The 22,823-nt window shown below is 38.0% G+C and overlaps 1 protein-coding gene across 1 annotated transcript in view; it reads right to left on the reverse strand.

The window, feature by feature from the left end:
* Positions 1 to 22,823, reverse strand: part of LOC116889609 (lysine-specific demethylase 5D-like) — a 103,369-nt gene that overhangs the window by 79,938 nt on the left and 608 nt on the right. The window contains 4 exon segments of the mRNA XM_032890537.1: positions 19,723 to 19,857; positions 20,338 to 20,508; positions 20,732 to 20,854; positions 21,851 to 21,928. Coding sequence (XP_032746428.1) covers positions 19,723 to 19,857; positions 20,338 to 20,508; positions 20,732 to 20,854; positions 21,851 to 21,928 — 507 coding nt within the window.

The raw sequence follows: 22,823 nt of genomic DNA on the forward strand, positions 1-22,823 counted from the left end.
TCTGACTCACAGGCCACCTGGCAGGAAGAGATAAGCCCCCAGCCCCAGACATCCAGGACGCCCCAAACCTGCCAATGTGTAGCTATACCTTATTACCTCATCATGTGAAATAGCCAATCACATGAACATGTCTATGTGCCCTGCGTTTGAATCCACCAATCCCTCGTAACTATGCATCTGCTTCTGTAAGCCTGCTTCTGCTTCCCAAACCCTATAAAGCCCCATGCTGGAGCTGCTGGGCGTGCAAGTCCTCCGAAGAGACTGTGTGCCCGCAGGTACCTGTGTTTTCCAATAAACCCTCTTGCTGACTGCATCCGAGTGGACTCGGCTCGGTCATTGGGCGCTTGGGACTCCTCCTGAGGGAAAGGTCCTCTCCGGGGGTCTTTCACTGGAAATGGAAGGGGAAATGGAAGTCACTTATTTTATCCCAGGTCCCCTTTCGTAATATTTCTTTGAGTAATATTTCTTTGAGACGTTCCACTTGAAAATGTGTGTCCTTAACAATTTATTAATCCCATCTCTTCTCCTGCCCTAAGCTTAATGGCTCCTATCAGCTAGCCTCCACCAACCTTGTGGAAGAGGCTGTTGGTTCTAGGTTCCCAGAGATCTTCCCTAATTGCTTCCTACTCATTCCAAAGTCTGTCAGAAAAGGCCCCCACTCTTTCCCTGTGTTTCCTTTTCCACCTGGGACCTGGAAGTCCTACCTGTCCTTTCCACTGAGCATTTCCTGGCCTCCTTTATTGACCAAATCAAGAAACAATTAGGGAACTAGACCTTTTACTCAAAAGGTTTCAAAAAAAGATAAGGAAGGACATACTCAACAACAGAAAAATCCACCAGGATAAATTCTCATCCAATTCTGAATATCAATGCTCCAAATGCAAGGGCACCTTCATTCATTCATAAAAGAAACCTTACTAAAACTCAAAGAACACATTGTATACCACACAATGATAGTGGGAGATTTCAACACCCCACTCTCATCAATGGACAGATCATGGAAATAGAAACTAAAAACAGACATAGAGAAACAACAGAACCAAATGGGATTAAACAGACATCTATACAACATTTCATTCTAAAACAAAAGAATATACCTTCTCAGCACCTCACTGTACCTTCTCCAAAATTGACCATATAATCGGTCAAAACAGGCCTGGACAGATAGAAGAAGACTGAAATAATCCCATGCTTCCTATCAGATCACCACAGACAATATGGAAAAAAAAAAGACAGAAAGCCCACATGCACATGGAAGGTAAATAATGCTCTATTGAATGATAACTTGATAAAAAAAAAAAAAGAAATAAAAGAACTTTAAGGCTTTTTAGAATTTAATGAAAATGAAGGTACAAACTTATGGGACACAATGAAAGCAGTGCTAATAGGAAAACTCATAGCTCTGAGTGCCTATAAAAGAATCAGGAGAAAGCATATGTCAGCAGCTTGACAGCACACCTAAAAGCTCTAGAACAAAAAGAAGCAAATACACCCAGGAGAAGTAGAGGCAGGAAATAATCAAACTCAGAGCTGAAATCAACCAGTAGAAACCAAAAGGGCTATACAAAGAATCAACAAAACCAGGGGCTGGTTCTTTGAGAAAATCAAGAAGATAGATAAACCTTTAGCCAGACTAATCAGAGGACACAGAGTGAGAATCCAAATTAACAAAATCCGAATGAAAAGACATAACAACAGAATCTGAGGAAATTCAAAAAATCATCAGATCCTACTACAAAAGCCTATATTCAACATAACTGGAAAATCGGGAGGAACTAGACAATTTTCTAGACAGATACCTGGTACCGAAGTTAAATCAGCAACAGATAAACCATTTAAACAACCCCATAACTCCTAAAGAAATAGAACCAGTTATTAAAGGTCTCCCAACCAAAAAGAGCCCAGGACCAGACGGGTTTAGGGCAGACCTTCATAGATGACCTCATACCAATTCGGTCCAAACTATTCCACAAAATTGAAACAGATGGATCACTACTTCTATGAAGCCACAATTACTCTTCTACCTAAACCACTCAAAAATCCAACAAAGAAAGAGAACCTCTCTTATGACTATCAACACAACAATATTGAATAAAATTCTACCAAACTGTATCCATGAACACATAAAAACAATCAACCATCATGATCAGGTAGGCTTCATCCCAGGGATGCAGGGATGGTTCAATATACGGAAATCCATCAATATAATTAATGGTGTAAAAAAACAAAACACATGATTATCTCATTAGATCCTGAAAAAGAATTTGACAAAATTCAACACCCCTTCATGACTCTAACCAAGCAACTGAAAGATCTGTATGACAAGAACTTCAAGCCTCTGAAGAAAGAAATTGAAGATGTCAGAAGGTGGAAAGATCTTCCATGTTCATGGATTGGCTGGATTAATATAGTAAAAATGGCCATTTTACCAAAAGCAATCTACAGATTCAATGCAATCCCCATCAAAATACCAATCCAATTCTTCAAAGAGTTAGACAGAACACTTTGCAAATTCATCTGGAATAACAAAAAACACAGGATAGCTAAAACTATCCTCAACAATATAAGGACTTCAGGGGGAATCACTATCCCTGAACTCAAGCAGTATTACAGAGCAATAGTGATAAAAACTGCATAGTATTGGTACAGAGACAGACAGATAGACCAGTGGAATAGAATTGAAGACCCAGAAATGAACCCACACACCTATGGTAACTTGATTTTTGACAAAGGAGCCAAAACCATCCAATGGAAAAAAGATAGCATTTTCAGCAAATGGTGCTGGTTCAACTGGAGGTCAGCATGTACAAGAATGTAAATCAATCCATTCTTATCACACTGCACAAATCTTAAGTCCAAGTGGATCAAGGACCTCCACATCAAACCAGATACACTCAAACTAATAGAAAAAAAGTGGGAAAGCATCTTGAACACATCAGCACTGGAGAAAATTTCTGAACAAAACACCAATGGCTTATGCTCTAAGATCAAGAATCGACAAAATGGGATCTCTTAAAACTTCAAAGCTTTTTGTAAGGCAAAGGACAGTGTTGTTAGGACAAAACCGCAGCCAACAGATTGGGAAAAGATCTTTACCAATCCTACAACTGATAGAGAGCTTGTATCCAGAATATACAAAGAACTCAAGAAGTTAGACCGCAGGGAGACAAATAACCCTATTAAAAAATGGGGTTCCGAGCTAAACAAAGAATTCATAGCTGAGGAATGCCGAATGGCTGAGAAACACCTAAAGAAATGTTCAACATCTTTAGTCATAAGGGAAATGCAAATCAAAACAACCCTGAGATTTCACCTCACACCAGTCAGAATGGCTAAGATCAAAAACTCAGGTGACAGCAAATGCTGGTGAGGATGTGGAGAAAGAGGAACACTCCTCCATTGTTGGTGGGATTGCAGACTGGTACAACCATTCTGGAAATCAGTCTGGAGGTTCCTCAGAAAATTGGACATTGAACTACCTGAGGACCCAGCTATACCTCTCTTGGGCATATACCCAAAAGATGCCCCAACATATAACAACAACACGTGCTCCACTATGTTCATAGCAGCCTTATTTATAATAGCCAGAAGCTGGAAAGAACCCAGATGCCCTTCAACAGAGGAATGGATACAGAAAATGTGGTATATCTACACAATGGAATATTACTCAGCCATCAAAAACAATGAATGACTTTATGAAATTCGTAGACAAATGGTTGGAACTGGAAAATATCATCCTGAGTGAGGTAACCCAATCACAGAAAAACACACATGATATGCACTCATTGATAAGTGGATATTAGCCCAAATGCTTGAATTACCCAAGATACTATCCACAGACCACATGAAGCTCAAGAAGGACAACCAAAGGGCAGATGTTTCAGTCCTTATTAAAAGGGGGAACAAAAATATTCTTAGGAGCATATATGGAGACAAAGTTTGAAGCAGAGACTGAAGGAATGTCCATTTACAGCCTGATCTACCTGGGGATCCAGCCCTTATATATACACCTACCAAACCTAGACAATACTGATGAAGCCAAGAAGTGCATGTTGAGAGGAGCCTGATATAGCTGTCTCCTTGGAGGCTCAGTGAGAGCATAACAAATACAGAGGCGAATGCTAGCAGCAAACCACTGTACCAATTATGGGGTCCCCGTTGGAGAAGTTAGAGAAAGGATTGATGGAGCCGAAGGGGCTTGCAACACCATTAAGAATAACAATGCCAACCAACCGGAGGGATCTCCCAGGGACTAAAGCACCATCCAAAGAGTTCTCATGGACTGACCCATGGCTCCAGCTGCATATGTAGCAGAGGATGACTTTGTTGGGCACCAATGGTGGGAGAGGCCCTTGGTCCTGTCATGACTGGTCCCCACAGTAGTAAGTCAATGTCCAGGCCAGGAGGCAGAAAGGGAGGCTGGTTTGGGAGAGGAAAACCCTTATAGAAGTAGGGGGAGGGGGAAGGGGTGAGGAATCATGAACAGGAAAACTGGAAAGGGAATAACATTTCTAATGTAAATACAAAATATCCAGTAAAAAAAGAAACTATTGAGTAACAATTATACAGATATACCTCACAAAAGAAATTTCAGTCATTTGCTGAATTGATTACCTTCAGGCCTATAGTTTTGTGAAATAAATCTCTCCTAAAACCAGTATTTTATATAAAGTAAAAATATTAATTCTTTGTATTATGTCATGATGCTGAAACAATAATTATATAATGAATGATTACATAATTTCGTGATGTTCACCAAAATAACGTGCCCTTGAGTAATAATTCCTTGATGTTCAACAATAATATATAGCTTCTAAAATACTTCACTATAACTTCCATTATAACTCAATCAGTTATTTCTACCATAAATAGAATTTTGTATGAACTGCAAATTTTTTTATAATTGATAAAATTTGTTTGTTATGCTGTTTTATATGGGTTTTGGTATGAATACAAATGGTAAAATTAATGGAGCATTTTCTTCAACTGTTATGGTTCCTAAAACTTTTCAGTACAAGGCTGCTCAAAACAGGGCAAAGGTTTCTCTAGTTTGTCTTAGCTGAAACTATCTGATTTCTACTGCTTGCCCTGAAAAAATTCTATGGGGAAACACTCAAACCTATTCTACAAACTCAGGGTCAAAAATTCCCCAGGTTCTTGGCTCTTGTTTGTTGGGATAATCTACCCCACACATCCATTTTATCAAATGGCTATGTAGGTATGTCCCTGCATTTTCAATTTTTAACTGCTGTGTTGGCAGAGCCAAGTGTTGGCAAGATATTTGGTATTGTCCTTTCTATGGTCCATTTCTATGCTTTCTGTATGTAAATACTTGTCTTTCCTCACCTGCTCCAAAGATGATTGTTTGAGATAATCATGTTAGAGGGCAAGTTGTCTTAGTTAAGATTAAGTAGCCCTCAATGCCAAAAATCAACCAAAAGAGAAGTACTAGGTGTTGTTCTGCTACTGATTGGTTCTGACTTCGTGATTTAGTGTTAGCATTTCTTCTAGGCTCTGTCCCACAATTAGGTGGCAACAGCCAGGTATGCCAGCTCAGTGTAAAAATAGCTGCTTGCCCCCTCCTCTCTTGCTCTCTTACCCTCTTACCCTCTTCCCTCTCTGTCCCTTGTCTCCCCATTCCCCTCTTGCTCTCTCCACGTGATCCTGGCTGGCCTCCATTCATTCATTCATTCATTCATTCATTCATTCATTCCTTCCTTCCTTCCTCCTCCCTCCCTCCCCTCCCTCCCTTCCTCTGTCTCTCTCCTCCCCTCCCCTCTCCCTCTCTCTGCCTTTCTCTGTCTCTACCCCCTCAACTTTCCTCCCCATGCCCTAAATAAACACTATTCCACACTCTATGCACCTTATGGCTGATACCTCAGGTGGAAAGGATACCTTAGCATGGCCCTGCAGAGACACCTCCTTCTCCCACCCCTACCCGGATACCATACCAGGCCTCTACCAAATATATTCCTGGTTTCCCTTTCTTTTTGATAAAAATACACAACAAAAAGGACTGTAGCTTTTTGTAGAATAAAAACCAGCTGAGGCTGAGGTAGGGAAGATGGGAATGGCAGAGAAGTCTGGTTAAGTTAGGAAGTTATTTGAGAGACTCCCCCAGCAAGCAGGCAAACATTTCTAAACTATATAGATGTGTCCATGTCTTTATTATTATCAAACCTCAATCAGGACCCCAAAAGCCTCTCTTTTTCCTTTTTCTTTCTTTTTTTTTTTTTTTTTTTTTTTCTTTCGAGCTGGGGACTGAACCCAGGGCCTCACCCTTCCTAGGCAAGCGCTCTACCACTGAGCTAAATCCCCAACCCAAAAGCCTCTCAATACTTGTGGAACTGCTTGCATCTTCCCCTACCTACTGCTAACCAGAATGTACTTTTTCTGTGTTATCTTTAAAAAAATTCCTTTAATTGCATTCATGGCTGCTTTTGTGAGAAGTGTTTTTCTCCAAGCAGAAGGCTTAATCTACAAACTTTGGTTGTACTGAGTGGTCTTTGGGTCTTTACCCAATAACAATTCCAGAAGAAGAGCAGGTAGGCTGACTGCAGATCTTCACCTCACCCTTTCCCTCTGCTCTCCAAGACTCCCCAGTATCACATCCAGCCCTGCATTAAAACAGCAGGATCAGTCTTCTTTGCCCCCATCTCTATTTCCCATGGACCCCACAGAGCTTTTCCTTCTAACCTCCATTCCCACTTTGTTGCTTTGTCCTAGTTCCCAACTTCAGCCGGTAGTCTGAACACAGATCTTCATTTATGCTGCATCTTCATTCAATTCCCCACTTATCACAACTCTGTGGTCTCCCTTCCTCCCCTCTCTCTGTCTCTGTCTCTCTTTGTCTCTTTGTCTTTCTGCCTCTGTGTCTCTTTGTGTGTCTCTCAGTCTCTCTCTCAGTCTCTCTATCTCTCTCTTTCTCTCTCTCTCTCTCAGTCTCTCTCTCAGTCTCTCTCTCTCTCTCTCTCTCCTCCCCTCTCTCCCTCTCCCCCCTCCCTCTTTCCTCTCCCCACTTCCCTCTTCTTTCTCTGTGCATGTGTACTCTTTATCTCACTCTCTTCCTCCCCTTCCCATGGTGACCTTGGCTTTGATTCTTGGGCCAGTGAACTCCCCTAGAACAGCTTCCCAATAAATCTGCCTTTTATATAATCTAATCTGGTTTTGAATTAGCTCACTTCATCAGTGGAAAAATAACCTATCGATCATGAAGCTCTTCTCCTGGCTTCTTCCCCTGACTCATTCTATTATCCCAGGCTCCAACACCAGAAGGTATTCCCCCAATGAGCCAGCCTGGGAATTAGGTGGGGAACTGAAAAATCACCACTTCCTCTTACACTCCAAATCTCTGGAAACACAATACCTGTTGTAGCCTTCTTCTTGCCCCACAGCCCTCAACTCCTCTGGATCCCACAGAATTTCCCTCCTAATCTCCCTCCACCTACCAATTGCTTTATCCCACCCCCAACTCCAGAGGCCCTCCTTGCATAGGGCACCCCTTCAGGGGGAAACAGGTAGGTTGATTATAGACCTCTCCTTGGCTTCCTCCAGATCCAACTGCCCAGCCCTATAGCTGACCTCTCTTCACACTCTGTTCCCATTTCAAAGAGACCAAATAAGTAGATTCTGTTGGAATACTTGTTCTCCTCTCTTCTGAGAATGCCTTCAGACCTCTAGCCTGGCCCATTCCTAAGTGTCAGCTTCCAATACTCAGAAACACATTTTACCCAGAACCCTCAGTAGCCACAACTAACAGATACACAGATAATCTTCTACCAGACAACACACGGCCAACTAGTCTCCTAAAATTTAGAGAGGAAAAACAAAACAAAAACAAAAACAAAAACAAAAAATGTATCCAACAAACACTGGACCAAAAATCAGCACCTGGACATAACCATCTCAATCCCAGATGCACAGGCACCAGCTTAAAAACACAGAAATGGCCAGGACAATGTCTCCGATAAAGCAAGCTATCCTATGTCTGCAAGGTCTGAATATTACAACATATCTGAAACACAAGAAAAGAAAAAGACTTTAAAATATTCTATAAATACAGTAGAGGCTCTTTTAATGGAAATGAACAATCCCCTTAAAGAAATCTAGAACACAACATATGTTAAGGAATGAATCCTTTTGCTGCACCCAAGAAACACATCTTAACATAATGAATAGATATCAAAGGCTTGGAAAAGGATATTTTGAATAAATGGGCCTAAGAAAGAAGTTGATATAACCATTTTAATATCTAACAAAATAGAATACAAATCAAAAATAATTTAAAGAGATAGAAAAGTGTACTTCATACTCATCAAAAGAAAAATGCATGAGGATGACATCTCAATTCTTAATATCTATGTCCCAAATTCAAGAACATCCATTTTTGCAAAAGAAATACTACCACAGCTTAAATCACATATGGACCATTTAACACTAATAGTCAAAGAGTTCAATACTCTGCTCTTACTGCTGTACATACCATCTAGACAAAAACAGAAATGCTGAAGCTTGTAAATTTTATGAATCAAAAAGTCTTAATCCATTTACAGAACACTTCACACAAACACAAAAAGATACCTTTTCTCAGTACCTCCATGGAACTTCCTAAACTTGACACATTCTTGAACACAAAGAAAGTTTCAACAAAACAAAAAAAGCTGCAGTAATTCTCTTCATCCTGTCTAACTACCATGGATTAAGGCTGGATATCAACAATGACAGAAAGAACAAAAAGTTTACAAACTTGTGGAAATTAAACGACTCGCTACAGAGTTAAAAAAAAATGTTCTCAAGAATGATGTATCATAGTAATAAAAATAAGTTTATTCATCACATTATCAAGAGTAATGACATTTGGCAGATTATGAAATTATAGAAAAATTCCACATCCATTAAAACAACACTAAGTTGGGTGAATCAGGAAATGGATAATTTAGCTCAAATAAATTGTGTAACTGAGAAAAAATGGGTTAAAACGGAAATGAAGTAATTAAAAAAGACTTTCTATAATTCAATGAAAATGAACACAAACCATAACCAACAAGGACACACAAAAGAAAACAGTTCAAAGATGCAAGTTGTATGAACATTAAAACAAACAAACAAACAAACAAACAAACCACACAACATTCAATCTCATACCAGCAAATTAACAACATACCTAAAAGCTTTAGAAGGAAAAAAGCAAGCATACTCAAAAGACTGATGGCAATAATTAATCAAACTCGGGGCTGAAATCAGTAAAATCAAAAAAGATAACAATTTAAAGATTCACTGAAACAAAAAATTGGTTCTTCTAGAACACCAACAACATGGTTCAAGAAAGGAAGGAAGGAAGGAAGGCAGGGAGGGAGGGAGGGAGGGAGGGAGGGAGGGGGAGGGAGGGGGAGAGAGGGGGAGGGAGGGAAGGTAGGGAGGGAGGGAGGAAGGAAGGAAACATCTAATCTGAACTACCTAAACCATAAAGAGAATATACAAAATCAGACATCAAGGAAATGCATGAGGCATACCTTAAAACCTGTAGTTTACATAACTGCAAAATCTAAAAAAATAAATAATTTTTCCTGCTATTTAACCAAAGTTAAATTAAGACCAAAAAAAAAGCAAATTAAATGAACATATAACCACTAGAGAAATAAAGCCATCATAAGTTTCCCAAAAAAAACAAATGCCCAGGGTCTGATACTTTTAGCACAGAATTCTACCAGACTTTCAGAGAGGAGCTGAGGACAGTACTCTGTAAATTGTTTCACAAACTAGAAACAGAATAGAAAAACCGCCCAATTCATTTTAAGATGCTACATTTACTCTGATGCCCAAACTACACAGATTCAACAGAATTACCGGCATTCGTGACACATGCAAATTTTTTCACTAAAATACTAGAAAACTAAAACCAAGAACACATCAAAAAGATCATCAACCATGATTAAGTAAGTTTCATTGCAGAGATGCAAGGATGGCTCAATATATAAAAATTGATAAGTATTGATAAGTGAAATTGAAGGACTATAAACAGTGTGATTATCTTATGAGATGGAGAAAAGACCTTTGACAAAATTCAACAATGCTTCAAAATAAAAATTCTGGAAAAAAGATACACTACCCATACATAATACATACATAATGAAGGTATTTTGCAACAAACCCATAGTAGTTGAAATCAACTTAAATGGAGAGAAACTAAAACCAATTCCACTAAAATCAGGTTGCCCACTTTCTCATCTCATTTCAATATAGTGCATGCAGACATGGCTAAATGAATGAGAGAAAAATCAAAGAAATGGAAGTCAAAGTTTCATTATTTAAAAAAAAAGATATGGGGTTGGGGATTTACCTCAGTGGTAGAGCACTTGCCTAGCAAGCACAAGGCCCTGGGTTCGGTCCTCAGCTCCGGAAAAAAAAAAAAAAAAAGATATGACAGTATACATAACTAGCCCTCAAAATTCCAACAGGAAACTCAGATGTACTCACACTTGGTGAACACTTTCATCAAGGTAGCTAGACAGAAAATTAATTGAGAAAACTTAGTACTCTTCGTAAATAAAAAGGGGGAGGGGGAGACTGAAAAAGAAACCAAGAAAATAAGCCCTTCACAATGGCCACAAATATACAAAATATCTTAGGGTAACTCTAACCAAGCTAAGTGAAAGACTTCTATGACCAAAACGTCAAAGAAATTGAAGAAGAGATCAGAAGATGGAAAGGTTTCCCACACTCACAAATCAGTAGGATTAACATAGTGAAAATGGCCATCTTATCAAAAGAAATCTAGAGATTCAACCCATCAGCCTTCAAAACACCAGTATAATCCTTTATAGACCTTGCAAGAACAATATTCAACTTCAAATGGAAAAAACAAAAAAGCAAGGCAGCTAAAAACAACCCCATATTAAGAACTTCTGTGGGTTGGAGATTTAGCTCAGTGGTAGAGCGCTTGCCGAGGAAGCACAAGGCCCTGGGTTTGGTCCCCAACTCCAGAAAAAAAAAAAAAAAAAAAAAAAAGAAAGAAAACTTCTGGAGGTATCACCATCTTGGATTTCAAGCTCTACCACAGAGATACAGTAATAAAAACTGCATGGTATTGATATTAAAAATAAATAAAAAAAGACAGGTTGATCTACAGAATAGAATCTAAGACTCAGAGATAAATCTGAGATAAATCCATAAACACTTATGGATATCTGATTTTTGATAAAGAAGCTGAATTACACACTGGAAAAAAGAAAGCATCTTTGACAAATGGTGCTGGTCTAAGTGCATGTCAGCATGTAGAAGAATGCAAATAGATCCATATCTACCACCCTGCACAAAACTCAAGTCCAAGTGACTTAAAGACATAGACATACAACCAGATACACTAAACCTAATAGAAGAGAAAGTGGGAAATAACCTTGAACACATTAGCACAGGAGACAATTTTCTGAACAGAACACAAACCACTCAGGTTCAACAATTGATAAATGGGACCTCGTGAAGAAGCTAAAGTATACCGTCAATAGGACAAAACAGCCGTCTACAAAATGGGAAGAGTTTTACCAACTCCACATCTGATAAATAGTGTGACTGCACATTATTTGGCTAGTATCCAAAATATTCAAAGAACTCAAGAAACCAGACATCGACAAATGAAATAATCCAATTAAAAAAGAGAGTACAGATCTAAACAGAATTCTCAACACAGGAACATCAGATAGCTGAGAAACACCTAAAGAGATGCTCAATATCCTTAGGTTATCAAGGAAATGTAAAACAAAATGACTTTAGGATTCTATCATACACCTGTCAGAATGGCTGTGATTAAAAAACACCAGAGTGCCTGGACTCTGTCCAGGTGACCTCAATGAAGACTTCTAGTAATGGGGGTCAGTGAGTCTGAACCAACCATCTTCTGAACTACACAAGGGTCCCAGTGTGGGACTGGTACATTAACCCATCCATAAAACCTTCAACACATAATCTGCCTTGCCTGTAAGATGTGCTGGGATAATGGTGGTGCAGAAGTAGTCAACCACTGACTGGTCCAACTTGAGGCCCACACCTCAAGAGGGAGCCCACACTGCCACTGCCTGCAGGGCCAGAAACCAGAGGAGGACCACCCAGAAACCCAGCATAGAATCAGACTCAAACATGACTTGAAAACAAAAAGAAAAAACAAAGAATAAAAAGGAAAGGAAAGGAATGGAAAAAAGTCAATACAAGTATTCCTAATGATATTCTTCTATACTCTAGTTATCAGTTAAATTCAGAGTAAAAAGTCCTCTAAAAGTTGAAAATACCCCTACGACCATCACTAAGGATATACATCACAATAAACAATGGTTTAGATGTAGGAAACAAACAAACAAACAAACAAAAAATCCTTATACTGCTGGTAGAAAGGTAAAGTAGTCTCACTGTTTTACAAATTACCATAGTAATCCCACAAAACATTGGAGATAGATCAATGAGGAGATCAATCCATACCAATGGTAATTTCTTGTATATCTCCTAAAGGATCTGCATCGTACCATAGGAACACATGTATATCATATTCACTATAGCTCCATTCACAAAAGTCAGAAAATGGAATCATCACAGATTTCCACAAAATGAAAAGGTGATTTAAAAAAAGAATACTTAATCCATACAATGGAATTTTATGTATCTTTAAAGCAAAATATTATTAAATTTTAGATAACTGCAAGGAACTGTAAAAGAATACTGAAATAATTCTGAACCAAAAAGATATAGACGACACATTTTCTGTCACATGTAGATGGCAGCTTTACAGATGTAGATATATTTGTTTAAATTCAGGTATTACAGAAGTCAGGAAATAATAAAGTAGTCATTGAGCAGAGAAAAAAAATTGTGACGGAGTTGACATAGCGAAATATAGATATTAGGGATGAGGAAAGAACATGAGGTAGAGGTGCAAATGGAGACTAGGACAGAGGTGTAAAGTAAGAAAGACTGGGGGAGAGAGAGCTCACTGCCCAGACAGGTAAGGCATCCCTGAGATTGCCGGGCAGGAGAGACTGCCAGTAAAGCCCACCTTTGCCCACATCCCAGGCACAAGAGGAAACTGTACAGGGCCTCTGGGAACAGGAAGATAGGGGCACTCAAGTTGCAGGTCCCCTGCAGTCCTGACACCCCCCAGATCTGAAGGGACCCAGTCAAATAGCTCCCTGCACTCAAATCCCCTGGGAAGGAGAGAAAGACCTTCAGAGGGGCAGAAACACCTGGGAAGCCAGAGTAGACTATTCTCTGCCCACATTTCTGACTCTAGAGGAAAACACCTAGCACCATCTGGGCCCCCTGTGCACAGGGTCATGAGAGAAGGCAGGGCAGGACCTTCTGGTTGCTGCCCTCACAGAGAGCTGGAACACAGCCATGGGGAGTAACTTCAGGCCCAAGACCAGAGGTAAGACCAACTTTTCTGCTCCAAGTGACCTGCCTTTTGGACTCAGGACACACACCCACAGAAACAACTGAAGACCAGTAGACAGGAAAGACAACACAGCTGAAAGCAGAACACTCTGTTCCCATAACTGGCTGAGAGAAAACAGGAAAATAGGCCTAGAGCACTCCTGACACACAGGCCTATAGGACGATCTAGCCACTGTCAGAAATAGCAGAACAAGGTAACACCAGAGACAACCTGATGGCAAGAGGCAAGCACAGGAACCCAAATAACAGAAACCAAAACTTCATCGCATCGTCGGAAGCCAATTCTCCCACCAAAGCAAACACTAAATATCCAAACACAACAGAAAAGCAAGATCTAAATTTTAAATCACACTTGATCATGATGCTGGAGGACTTCAAGAAAGAAATAAAGAACTCCTTTAAAGGAAAGCAGGAAAACATGAAAAAATAGAAGCCTATAGAGATGAATCACAAAAATCCCTGAAAAAATTAAAGGAAAACACAACCAAACAGGTAAAGGAATTAAAAATGTAAATAGAAGCAATAAAGAAAGAACACATGGAAACAACCCTGGATATAGAAAACCAAAGGAAGAGACAAGGAGCTGTAGATACAAGCATCACCAACAGAATACAAGAGATGGAAGAGAGAATCTCAGGAGCAGAAGATTCCATAGAATCATCGACACAACTGTCAAAGATAATGTAGAACAGAAAAAGGTACTGGCCCAAAACATACAGGAAATCCAGGACTCAATGAGAAGATCAAACCTAAGGATAATAGGTATAGAAGAGAGTGAAGACTCCCAGCTCAAAGGACCAGTAAATATCTTCAACAAATTCACAGAATAAAATTTCCCTAACCTAAAAGAAGAGATGCCGGTAAACATACAGGAAGCTTAGAGAATTTCAAATACATTGGACCAGAAATAAAATTCCTCCAGTCACGCAATAGTCAAAACACCAAACACACAAATCAAAGAAAGAATATTAAAAGCAGTAAGGGAAAAAGGTCAAGTAACATATAAAGGCAGACCCATCAGAATCACACCAGACTTCTAACCAGAGACTATGAAGGCCAGAAGATCCTGGACAGATGTCATACAGACCCTAAGAGAACACAAATGCCAGCGCAGGTTACTATATCCTGCAAAACTCTCAATTAACATAGATGGAGAAACCAAGATATTCCATGACAAAACCAAATTTACACTATATCTTTCTAGAAATCCAGCCCTACAAAGGGTAATAAATGGTAAAGCCCAACACAAGGAGGCAAGCTACACCCTAGAAAAAGCAAGAAACTAATCGTCTTGGCAACAAAACAAAGAGAAGAAAAGCACACAAACATAATCTCACATCTAAATATGAATATAACAGGAAGCAATAATCACTATTCCTTAATATCTCTCAGTATCAATGGACTCAACTCCCCAATAAAAAGACATAGATTAACAAACTGGATACGAAATGAGGACCCTGCATTCTTCTGCCTACAGAAAACACACCTCAGAGACAAAGACAGACACTACCTCAGAGTGAAAGGCGGGAAAACAACTTTTCAAGCAAATGGTCTGAAGAAGCAAGCTGGAGTAGCCACACTAATATCAAATAAAATCAATTTCCAACTAAAAGTCATCAAAAAAGATAAGGAAGGACACTTTATATTCATCAAAGGAAAAATCCACAAAGATGAACTCTCAATCCTAAATATCTATGCTCCAAATACAAGGGCACCTACATACGTAAAAGAAACCTTACTAAAGCTCAAAACACACATTGCACCTCACACAATAATAGTAGGAGATTTCAATACCCCACTCTCATCAATGGACAGATCATGGAAACAGAAATTAAACAGAGACATAGACAGACAAAGAGAAGTCATGAACCAAATGGACTTAACAGATATTTATAGAACATTCTATCCTAAAGCAAAAGGATATACCTTCTTCTCTCCACCTCATGGTACTTTCTCCAAAATTGACCATATAATTGGTCATAAAACAGACCTCAACAGATACAGAAAGATAGAAATAATCCCATGTGTCCTATCAGATCACCACGGGCTAAAGCTGGTCTTCAATAACAATAAGGGAAGAACACCCACATATACATGGAAGTTGAATAATGCTCTACTAAATGATAACCTGGTCAAGGAAGAAATAAAGAAAGAAATTAAAGACTTCTTAGAATTTAATGAAAATGAAGGCACAACATACCCAAACTTATTGGACACAATGAAAGCTATGCTAAGAGGAAAACTCATAGCTCTGAGTGCCTGCAGAAAGAATCAGGAGAGAGCATATGTCAGCAGCTTGACAGCACACCTAAAAGCTCTAGAACAAAAAGAAGCAAATACACCCAGGAGGAGTTGAAGGCAGGAAATAATCAAACTCAGAGCTGAAATCAATCAAGTAGAAACAAAAAGGACCATAGAAAGAATCAACAGAACCAAAAGTTGGTTCCTTGAGAAAATCAACAAGATAGATAAACCCTTAGCCAGACTAACCAGAGGGCACAGAGAGTGTGTCCAAATTAACAAAATCAGAAATGAAAATGAAAAGGGAGATATAACTACGGAATCAGAGGAAATTCAAAAAATCATCAGATCCTACTACAAAAGCCTATATTCAACAAAACTTGAAAATCTGGAGGAAAAGGACAATTTCCTAGACAGATAGCAGGTATCCAAGTTAAATCAGGAACAGATAAATCATTTAAACAACCCAGTATCTCGTAAAGAAATACAAGCAGTCATTAAAAGTCTCCCAACCAAAAAGAGCCCAGGTCTAGTTTAGTGTTTAGTGCAGAATTCTATCAGAATTCATAGAAGACCTCATACCAATATTATCCAAACTATTCCACAAAATTGAAACAGATGGAGTGCTACCGAATTCCTTCTATGAAGCCACAATTACTCTTATACCTAAACCACACAAAGACCCAACAAAGAAAGAGAACTTCAGACCAATTTCCCTTATGAATATCAATGCAAAAATACTCAATAAAATTCTTGCAAACTGAATCCAAGAGCACATCAAAACAATCGTCCACCATGACCAAGTAGGCTTCATCCCAGGCATGCAGGGATGGTTTAATATAGAAAACCATCAACATAATCCACTGCATAAACAAACTGAAAGATAAAAACCATATGATCATTTCATTAGATGCTGAGAAAGCATCTGACAAAATTCAATACCCCTTTGTAATAAAAGTCCTGGAAAGAACAGGAATTCAAGGCCCATACCTAAACATAGTAAAAACCATATACAACAAACGAGTAGCTAATATTAAACTAAATGGAGAGAAACTTGAAGCAATCCCACTAAAATCAGGGACTAGACAAGGCTGCCCACTCTCTCCCTACTTATTCAATATAGTTCTTGAAGTTCTAGCCAGAGCAATCAGACAACAAAAGGAGATCAAAGGGATACAGATTGGAAAGGAAGAAGTCAAAATATCACTATTTGCAGATGATATGATAGTATATTTAAATGATCCGAAAAGTTCCACTAGAGAACTACTAAAGCTGATAAACACCTTCAGCAAAGTGGCTGGGTATAAAATTAACTCAAATAAATCAGTAGCCTTCCTCTACACAAAAGAGAAACAAGCCGAGAAAGAAATTTGGGAAATGACACTCTTCATAATAGACCCAAATAATATAAAGTACCTCGGTGTGACTTTAACCAAGCAAGTGAAAGATCTGTATGATAAGAACTTCAAGCCTCTGAAGAAAGAAATTGAAGAAGATCTCAGAAGATGGAAAGATCTCCCATGCTCATGGATTGGCAGGATTAACATAGTAAAAATGGCCATTTCACCAAAAGCAATCTACAGATTCAATGCAATCCCCATCAAAATACCAATCCAATTCTTCAAAGAGTTAGACAGAACAATTTGCAAATTCATCTGGAATAACAAAAAAACCAGGATAGCTAAAACTATCCTCAACTATAATAAAAGGACTTCAGGGGGAATCACTATGCCTGAACTCAAGCAGTATTACAGAGCAATAGTGATAAAAACTGCATGGTATTGGTACAGAGACAGACAGATAGACCAATGGAACAGAATTGAAGACCCAGAAATGAACCCACACACCTATGGGCACTTGATTTTTGACAAAGGAGCCAAAACCATCCTTGGAAAAAAAAGATAGCATTTTCAGCAAATGGTGCTGGTTCACCTGGAGGTCAGCATGTAGAAGAATGCAGATCGATCCATGCTTATCACCCTGTACAAAGCTTAAGTCCAAGTGGATCAAGGACCTCCACATCAAACCAGATACACTCAAACTAGTAGAAGAAAAAGTGGGGAAAAGTCTCAAACACATGGGTACTGGGGAAAATTTCCCGAACAAAACATCAAAGGCTTATGCTCTAAGATCAAGAATCGACAAATGGGATCTCATAAAATTGCAAAGCTTCTGTAAGGTTAAGGACACTGTGGTTAGGACAGAACGACAACCAACAGATTGGGAAAAGATCTTTACCAATCCTACAACAGATAGAGGCCTTATATCCAAAATATACAAAGAACTCAAGAAGTTAGACTACAGGGAGACAAATAACCCTATTAAAAAATGGGGTTCAGAGCTAAACAAAGAATTCACAGCTGAGGGATGCTGAATGGCTGAGAAACACCTAAGGAAATGTTCAACATCTTTAGTCATAAGGGAAATGCAAATCAAAACAACCCTGAGTTTCCACCTCACACCAGTCAGAATGGCTAAGATCAAAAACTCAGGTGATAGCAGATGCTGGCGAGGATGCGGAGAAAGAGGAACACTCCTCCATTGTTGGTGGGATTGCAGACTGGTACAACCATTCTGGAAATCAGTCTGGAGATTCCTCAGAAAATTGGACATTTCACTACCTGAGGATCCAGCTATACCTCTCTCTTGGGCATATACCCAAAAGATGCCCCAACATATAACAAAGACACATGCTCCACTATGTTCATAGCAGCCTTATTTATAATAGCCAGAAGCTGGAAAGAACCCAGATGCCCTTCAACAGAGGAATGGATACAGAAAATGTGGTACATCTACACAATGGAATATTACTCAGCCATCAAAAACAATGACTTTATGAAATTCATAGGTAAATGGATGGCACTAGAAAATATCATCCTGAGGTAATCCAATTTAAAAAAAAAAAAAAGCAACACATGGTAAACACTCACTGATAAGTGGCCCAAGATGCAATCCACAGACCACATGAAGCTCAAGAAGAAGGACAACCAAAGGGCAGATATTTCAGTCCGTCTCAAAAGGGGGAACAAAAATATTCTTAGGAGGTGATATGGAGGCAAAGTTCGGAGCAGAGACTGAAGGAATTCACAGACTGCCCCATCTGGGAATCCAGCCCATACATATATATATGTATATATACAACCACCAAACCCAGACAATATTGATAAAATCAAGAAGTGCATGCTGACAGGACCCTAATATCACTGTCTCCTGAGAGGTTCTGCCAGAGAATGACTAATACAGAGGCGAATGCTAGCAGCAAACATTAAACTGAAAACAGAGTCCTGGTTGGAGAAATTAGAGAAAGTACTGAAAGAGCTGAAGGGGCTTGCAACCCCATAAGAACAACATGTTTCCAGGGACTAAACCACTACCCAAAGACTATACATGGAGAGACCCATGGCTCCAGCTACATATGTAGCAGAGGATGGTCTTGTTGGGCACCAGTGGAAGGTCCTGCCAAGGTTGGACCTCCCAGTGTAAGGGAATGTCAGGGAAGGGGTAGGTGGTTGGGGAGGAGGAACACCCTTATTGTGGGGGATGGGATAGGGAGTTTATGCATGGGAAACCAGAAAAGGGGATACCATTTGAAATGTAAATTTAAAAAATCCAATAAAAAAGTATGCTAGATATAACATTTTTCATGACATTTTGAACATTTATAAAAATTATATATTTTATATTTTTAGGTATTTTAACATTTTCATGACATTTTGAACACACACAAAGTTTTATATTTTTAGGCATATTTGTTATTTTCAAAGCTCATTATATACCTTATAAAAGTATGATTAATAAAAATTAGTTTAGAGCTATAAGAATATTCACTCTGAACAAGTAAAGAACAAATAAAAATAAAAAATACTATTAATTATAAATGAAAGTGCCCATTTCTTACTAGTTTCAGCTTAGTAATTCATGTCAGCTTTTTTCCCCTTTTCCTGATTGTTTATTTATTTGTTTAAATGTCTTCTGAACATGGATTTTCACCTAAACTCAATTTGTAAACTAACTCTGGAAGCTTATTAAAAGGAAAACACAGTTTACCTCAGGTTGTAGCCTTTTTGCTCGTCTACTGTAGCAACTGAATTTTAATGGCTGAACAGACTGTCTCAGAGGGATGCTATGAGGTTTGTACTCCTTGTCTTTTTCTTCACTGTCAAATGGATCTGTGTTACATTGCTGGTATGGAGAAAAATATACATTTATTATCATATAAACTCATATATATGTATAAAGAATGTGAGTTCAGCAACAAAACATTAATATATATATAATATTTAAAATACCTAATTAATCATTCAGTTAAACCAAATCCTAGTTTACTCATTTGAGACACCTAAACTATGAAATTGATAAGACAAGGAAGCTTAATTGTTTCAGATAACAATCTGATGTAATTGCACTTCTCTAGTATATGATTTTATTTATAATAATAACTTCCCAAGATAAAAAGGAGCTCAGTAAAGTTTACCTACCATAGGCAGAATAATAAAGCTTTATATAAGCAAGTGTCTGAAGGCCTATTCCTAAAATTTCAAAATATACTAATAAATTTTAAATGTCCCACAATTCAAAATAAATGCCAAAATTACAAAGAAAGAAATAAAAACAAAAGAAATCAAATCTTGTATCAAGTTCCAAGTCTGTTACAACCCTTACCACATGATTAGCTCCAGACTGAAACATCTCATAAGGGTAAATGATCCGTTCATAGTGAGACCGTAGAAGGGAACCAATGTTTTTTCCTGATGGGTAATTAAGGCGTTGGGCAACACGGGCCCACCGACGGTCTTTGCAGATTGCTTCATATCCACCTTCCTCTATCACAATCTGAAAGGATAAGAAAAGGATGAACACACTAGGGAAATCTAAATTTTGCAATGACCCTTAATGCAGAAAACATATCACATCCTTCCAATACTTAACCACTGTATAACTCAAACATTAAGCCAAGAATTATTGTCAGGTACTTTAGTACTCCTTTCTAAGCATATATAAAAGAAAGTATGTTTTCTAGTTATGCCTTTTTTTTTTTCTTATGAACTACTCTTACCTTATTAAGGCTGTAAAGGTCCAAGATTTTCCTTTCCACATTAGGTATCTTTAAGGAAGAACCTTGAATTTCCCAGAATTTTGCAATTTGATCCAAATAGTTCAGTTTTACTCTAGTCTGGGCCTGGGAAAGAAGAAGGTCAGTAACTTGGGCTTACTTTTTGTCCCACTTTCAACTTCCTGTTTTGTTGCTTTTTAGAAATATATTTTATAATTATATTATCATAATTTCCCTCTTCCCATTCCTTTCTCCAAACCTTCCAGTTTACTATCTCCTTGTTCTCTTTCAAATACATGATTTCTTGGTCTGATAATGCAAATAGATGTACATTCAAAATATTCTATTATTTATTCTAAATACATAAATATGATTTGCTCAGTCTGTATGTGTATGTATATGTTTTCAGGGCTCAACAAATGGTATGAAATAACAAGCTGGTACATTATTCCTTGTGAGGGCACCACACTATTTCTCCCACGTTCAGCTTTCCTTAGAGCCCTATAGTTATTTCTCTAAGGTTGAGGGCTCCTGAGTTTTTTATTATTGGTGTCATCCCTGTTTAGGTCATGTTAACATTCCCATGTTGCTAAGATTTCTTATGCATAGTTTCTTTAACATTTCCAGGAGATATACTCTCAAAGCAAACTTCCTGTTCCTCTGCTTGTTCAACATCACTATTCCCTTTTCCACAATAATCTCTAACCCTTAGGTGCAGGAGAGAATAAACTAGAAAAGGAAAAGGCAACCACTTCAGAGTGGGGGAAGAAGTAATAGAGGGGACTAGCTGATAAATAACCTATGCTTTAAAAAAAATTATACAAGAGGTATGATTAAAATTCTAGACCCCATTTTTCTTATTTCCTATTTAGGATTACTTACATCCTATCTTTACTTTCTTTGTAGCTTTAACCTTAGTCTCCCACATAATTGGATGTTAAAACCTTCATGTTCTAGAATTTTATAAATCAATATTTTGTTTTAAAGATGCTTCATAAATTAATATTTTTAAGATAACAGTGGGTTGCAATAAACTATATTTGATATCAGAAATTAAATACAAGTCATTGTAAAATCACAAAGATTAGAATTGTAATTGTTCTATAGAAACAAATTTTTTACCTCCAGTTCATTAAGTCTCTGAATTCGAGGAGTAAATCTGAAGTTATCGATTTCTACAGCAAAAGGAGGCTGCCAATCCTAGAAGGAATAAAACTGATGATTATGACACACTGAAATAGATCAAGAACTTAAAGATGAAGATAGGGAGAACTGTTATACTCTCATATTAATGCTTTATGTCAGTTAAAGTTGCTATTTGTTTTCTAAAATTCTTAATCATCTTTTAAAAATAGACAAAAAAGTAAAAGATCCACAAAGTTAATATGCTTCCAAAGAACTCAAAAATAAGGACAAACAAAACAATTTAAGACAAATCTGCATAAACTCAGGTGTCAGTCTTACAAGTGTTCTAACAGATAAAATACTAATATACCTTTACCCCAATATAACCCTATTTGAGGCACTTGGGGAAAGTGTGTGTAATAAAATCATAATGCTTAGGAAAAGATGAACACATAAGTAATAGAAAAGAAAATGTCTACAGATTGAAAACATAAGAGCAGCATTTTGTGCAAAAAGTTTATATTCTGTAAATGTTAGCTGTTTAATATGATGCTGCAAGCTCATTTGAATGTGGCTTGCTAGTGAAGCCAACGAGTAATTGTTCATGGTAAAACAGAGTGCAGGCATATCCTGCCAATCAACAGAAATTTAAACTGAAGCAAGGATTCGATACCCTTTTCATTTCGCCTTTTTAAAAAAACAAGTCAACGAAATCCTGATATTGAAACTGTGAGAGGGAAAGTGACCAATAACAATATAAATATAGAAATATAAACTTGTATACTATCTCTTTTTCCAGTTATGAGGCTGCTAGTATACTCAATTTTTCTTACTTGAAACGTAGAAGAGGCAACTCGTTAACTGAAAATGTACTAATTGCACAGCTGCAGAAGCATTTCAAGTTCTAACCACAAGGAATTTGGATGGCTACAGGACTTTTCTACAGTATGAAACAAGGAACTGGAAAGAT

The sequence above is a fragment of the Rattus rattus genome, chromosome Y (genome assembly GCF_011064425.1).
Source record: "Rattus rattus isolate New Zealand chromosome Y, Rrattus_CSIRO_v1, whole genome shotgun sequence".
NCBI lineage: Eukaryota > Metazoa > Chordata > Mammalia > Rodentia > Muridae > Rattus > Rattus rattus.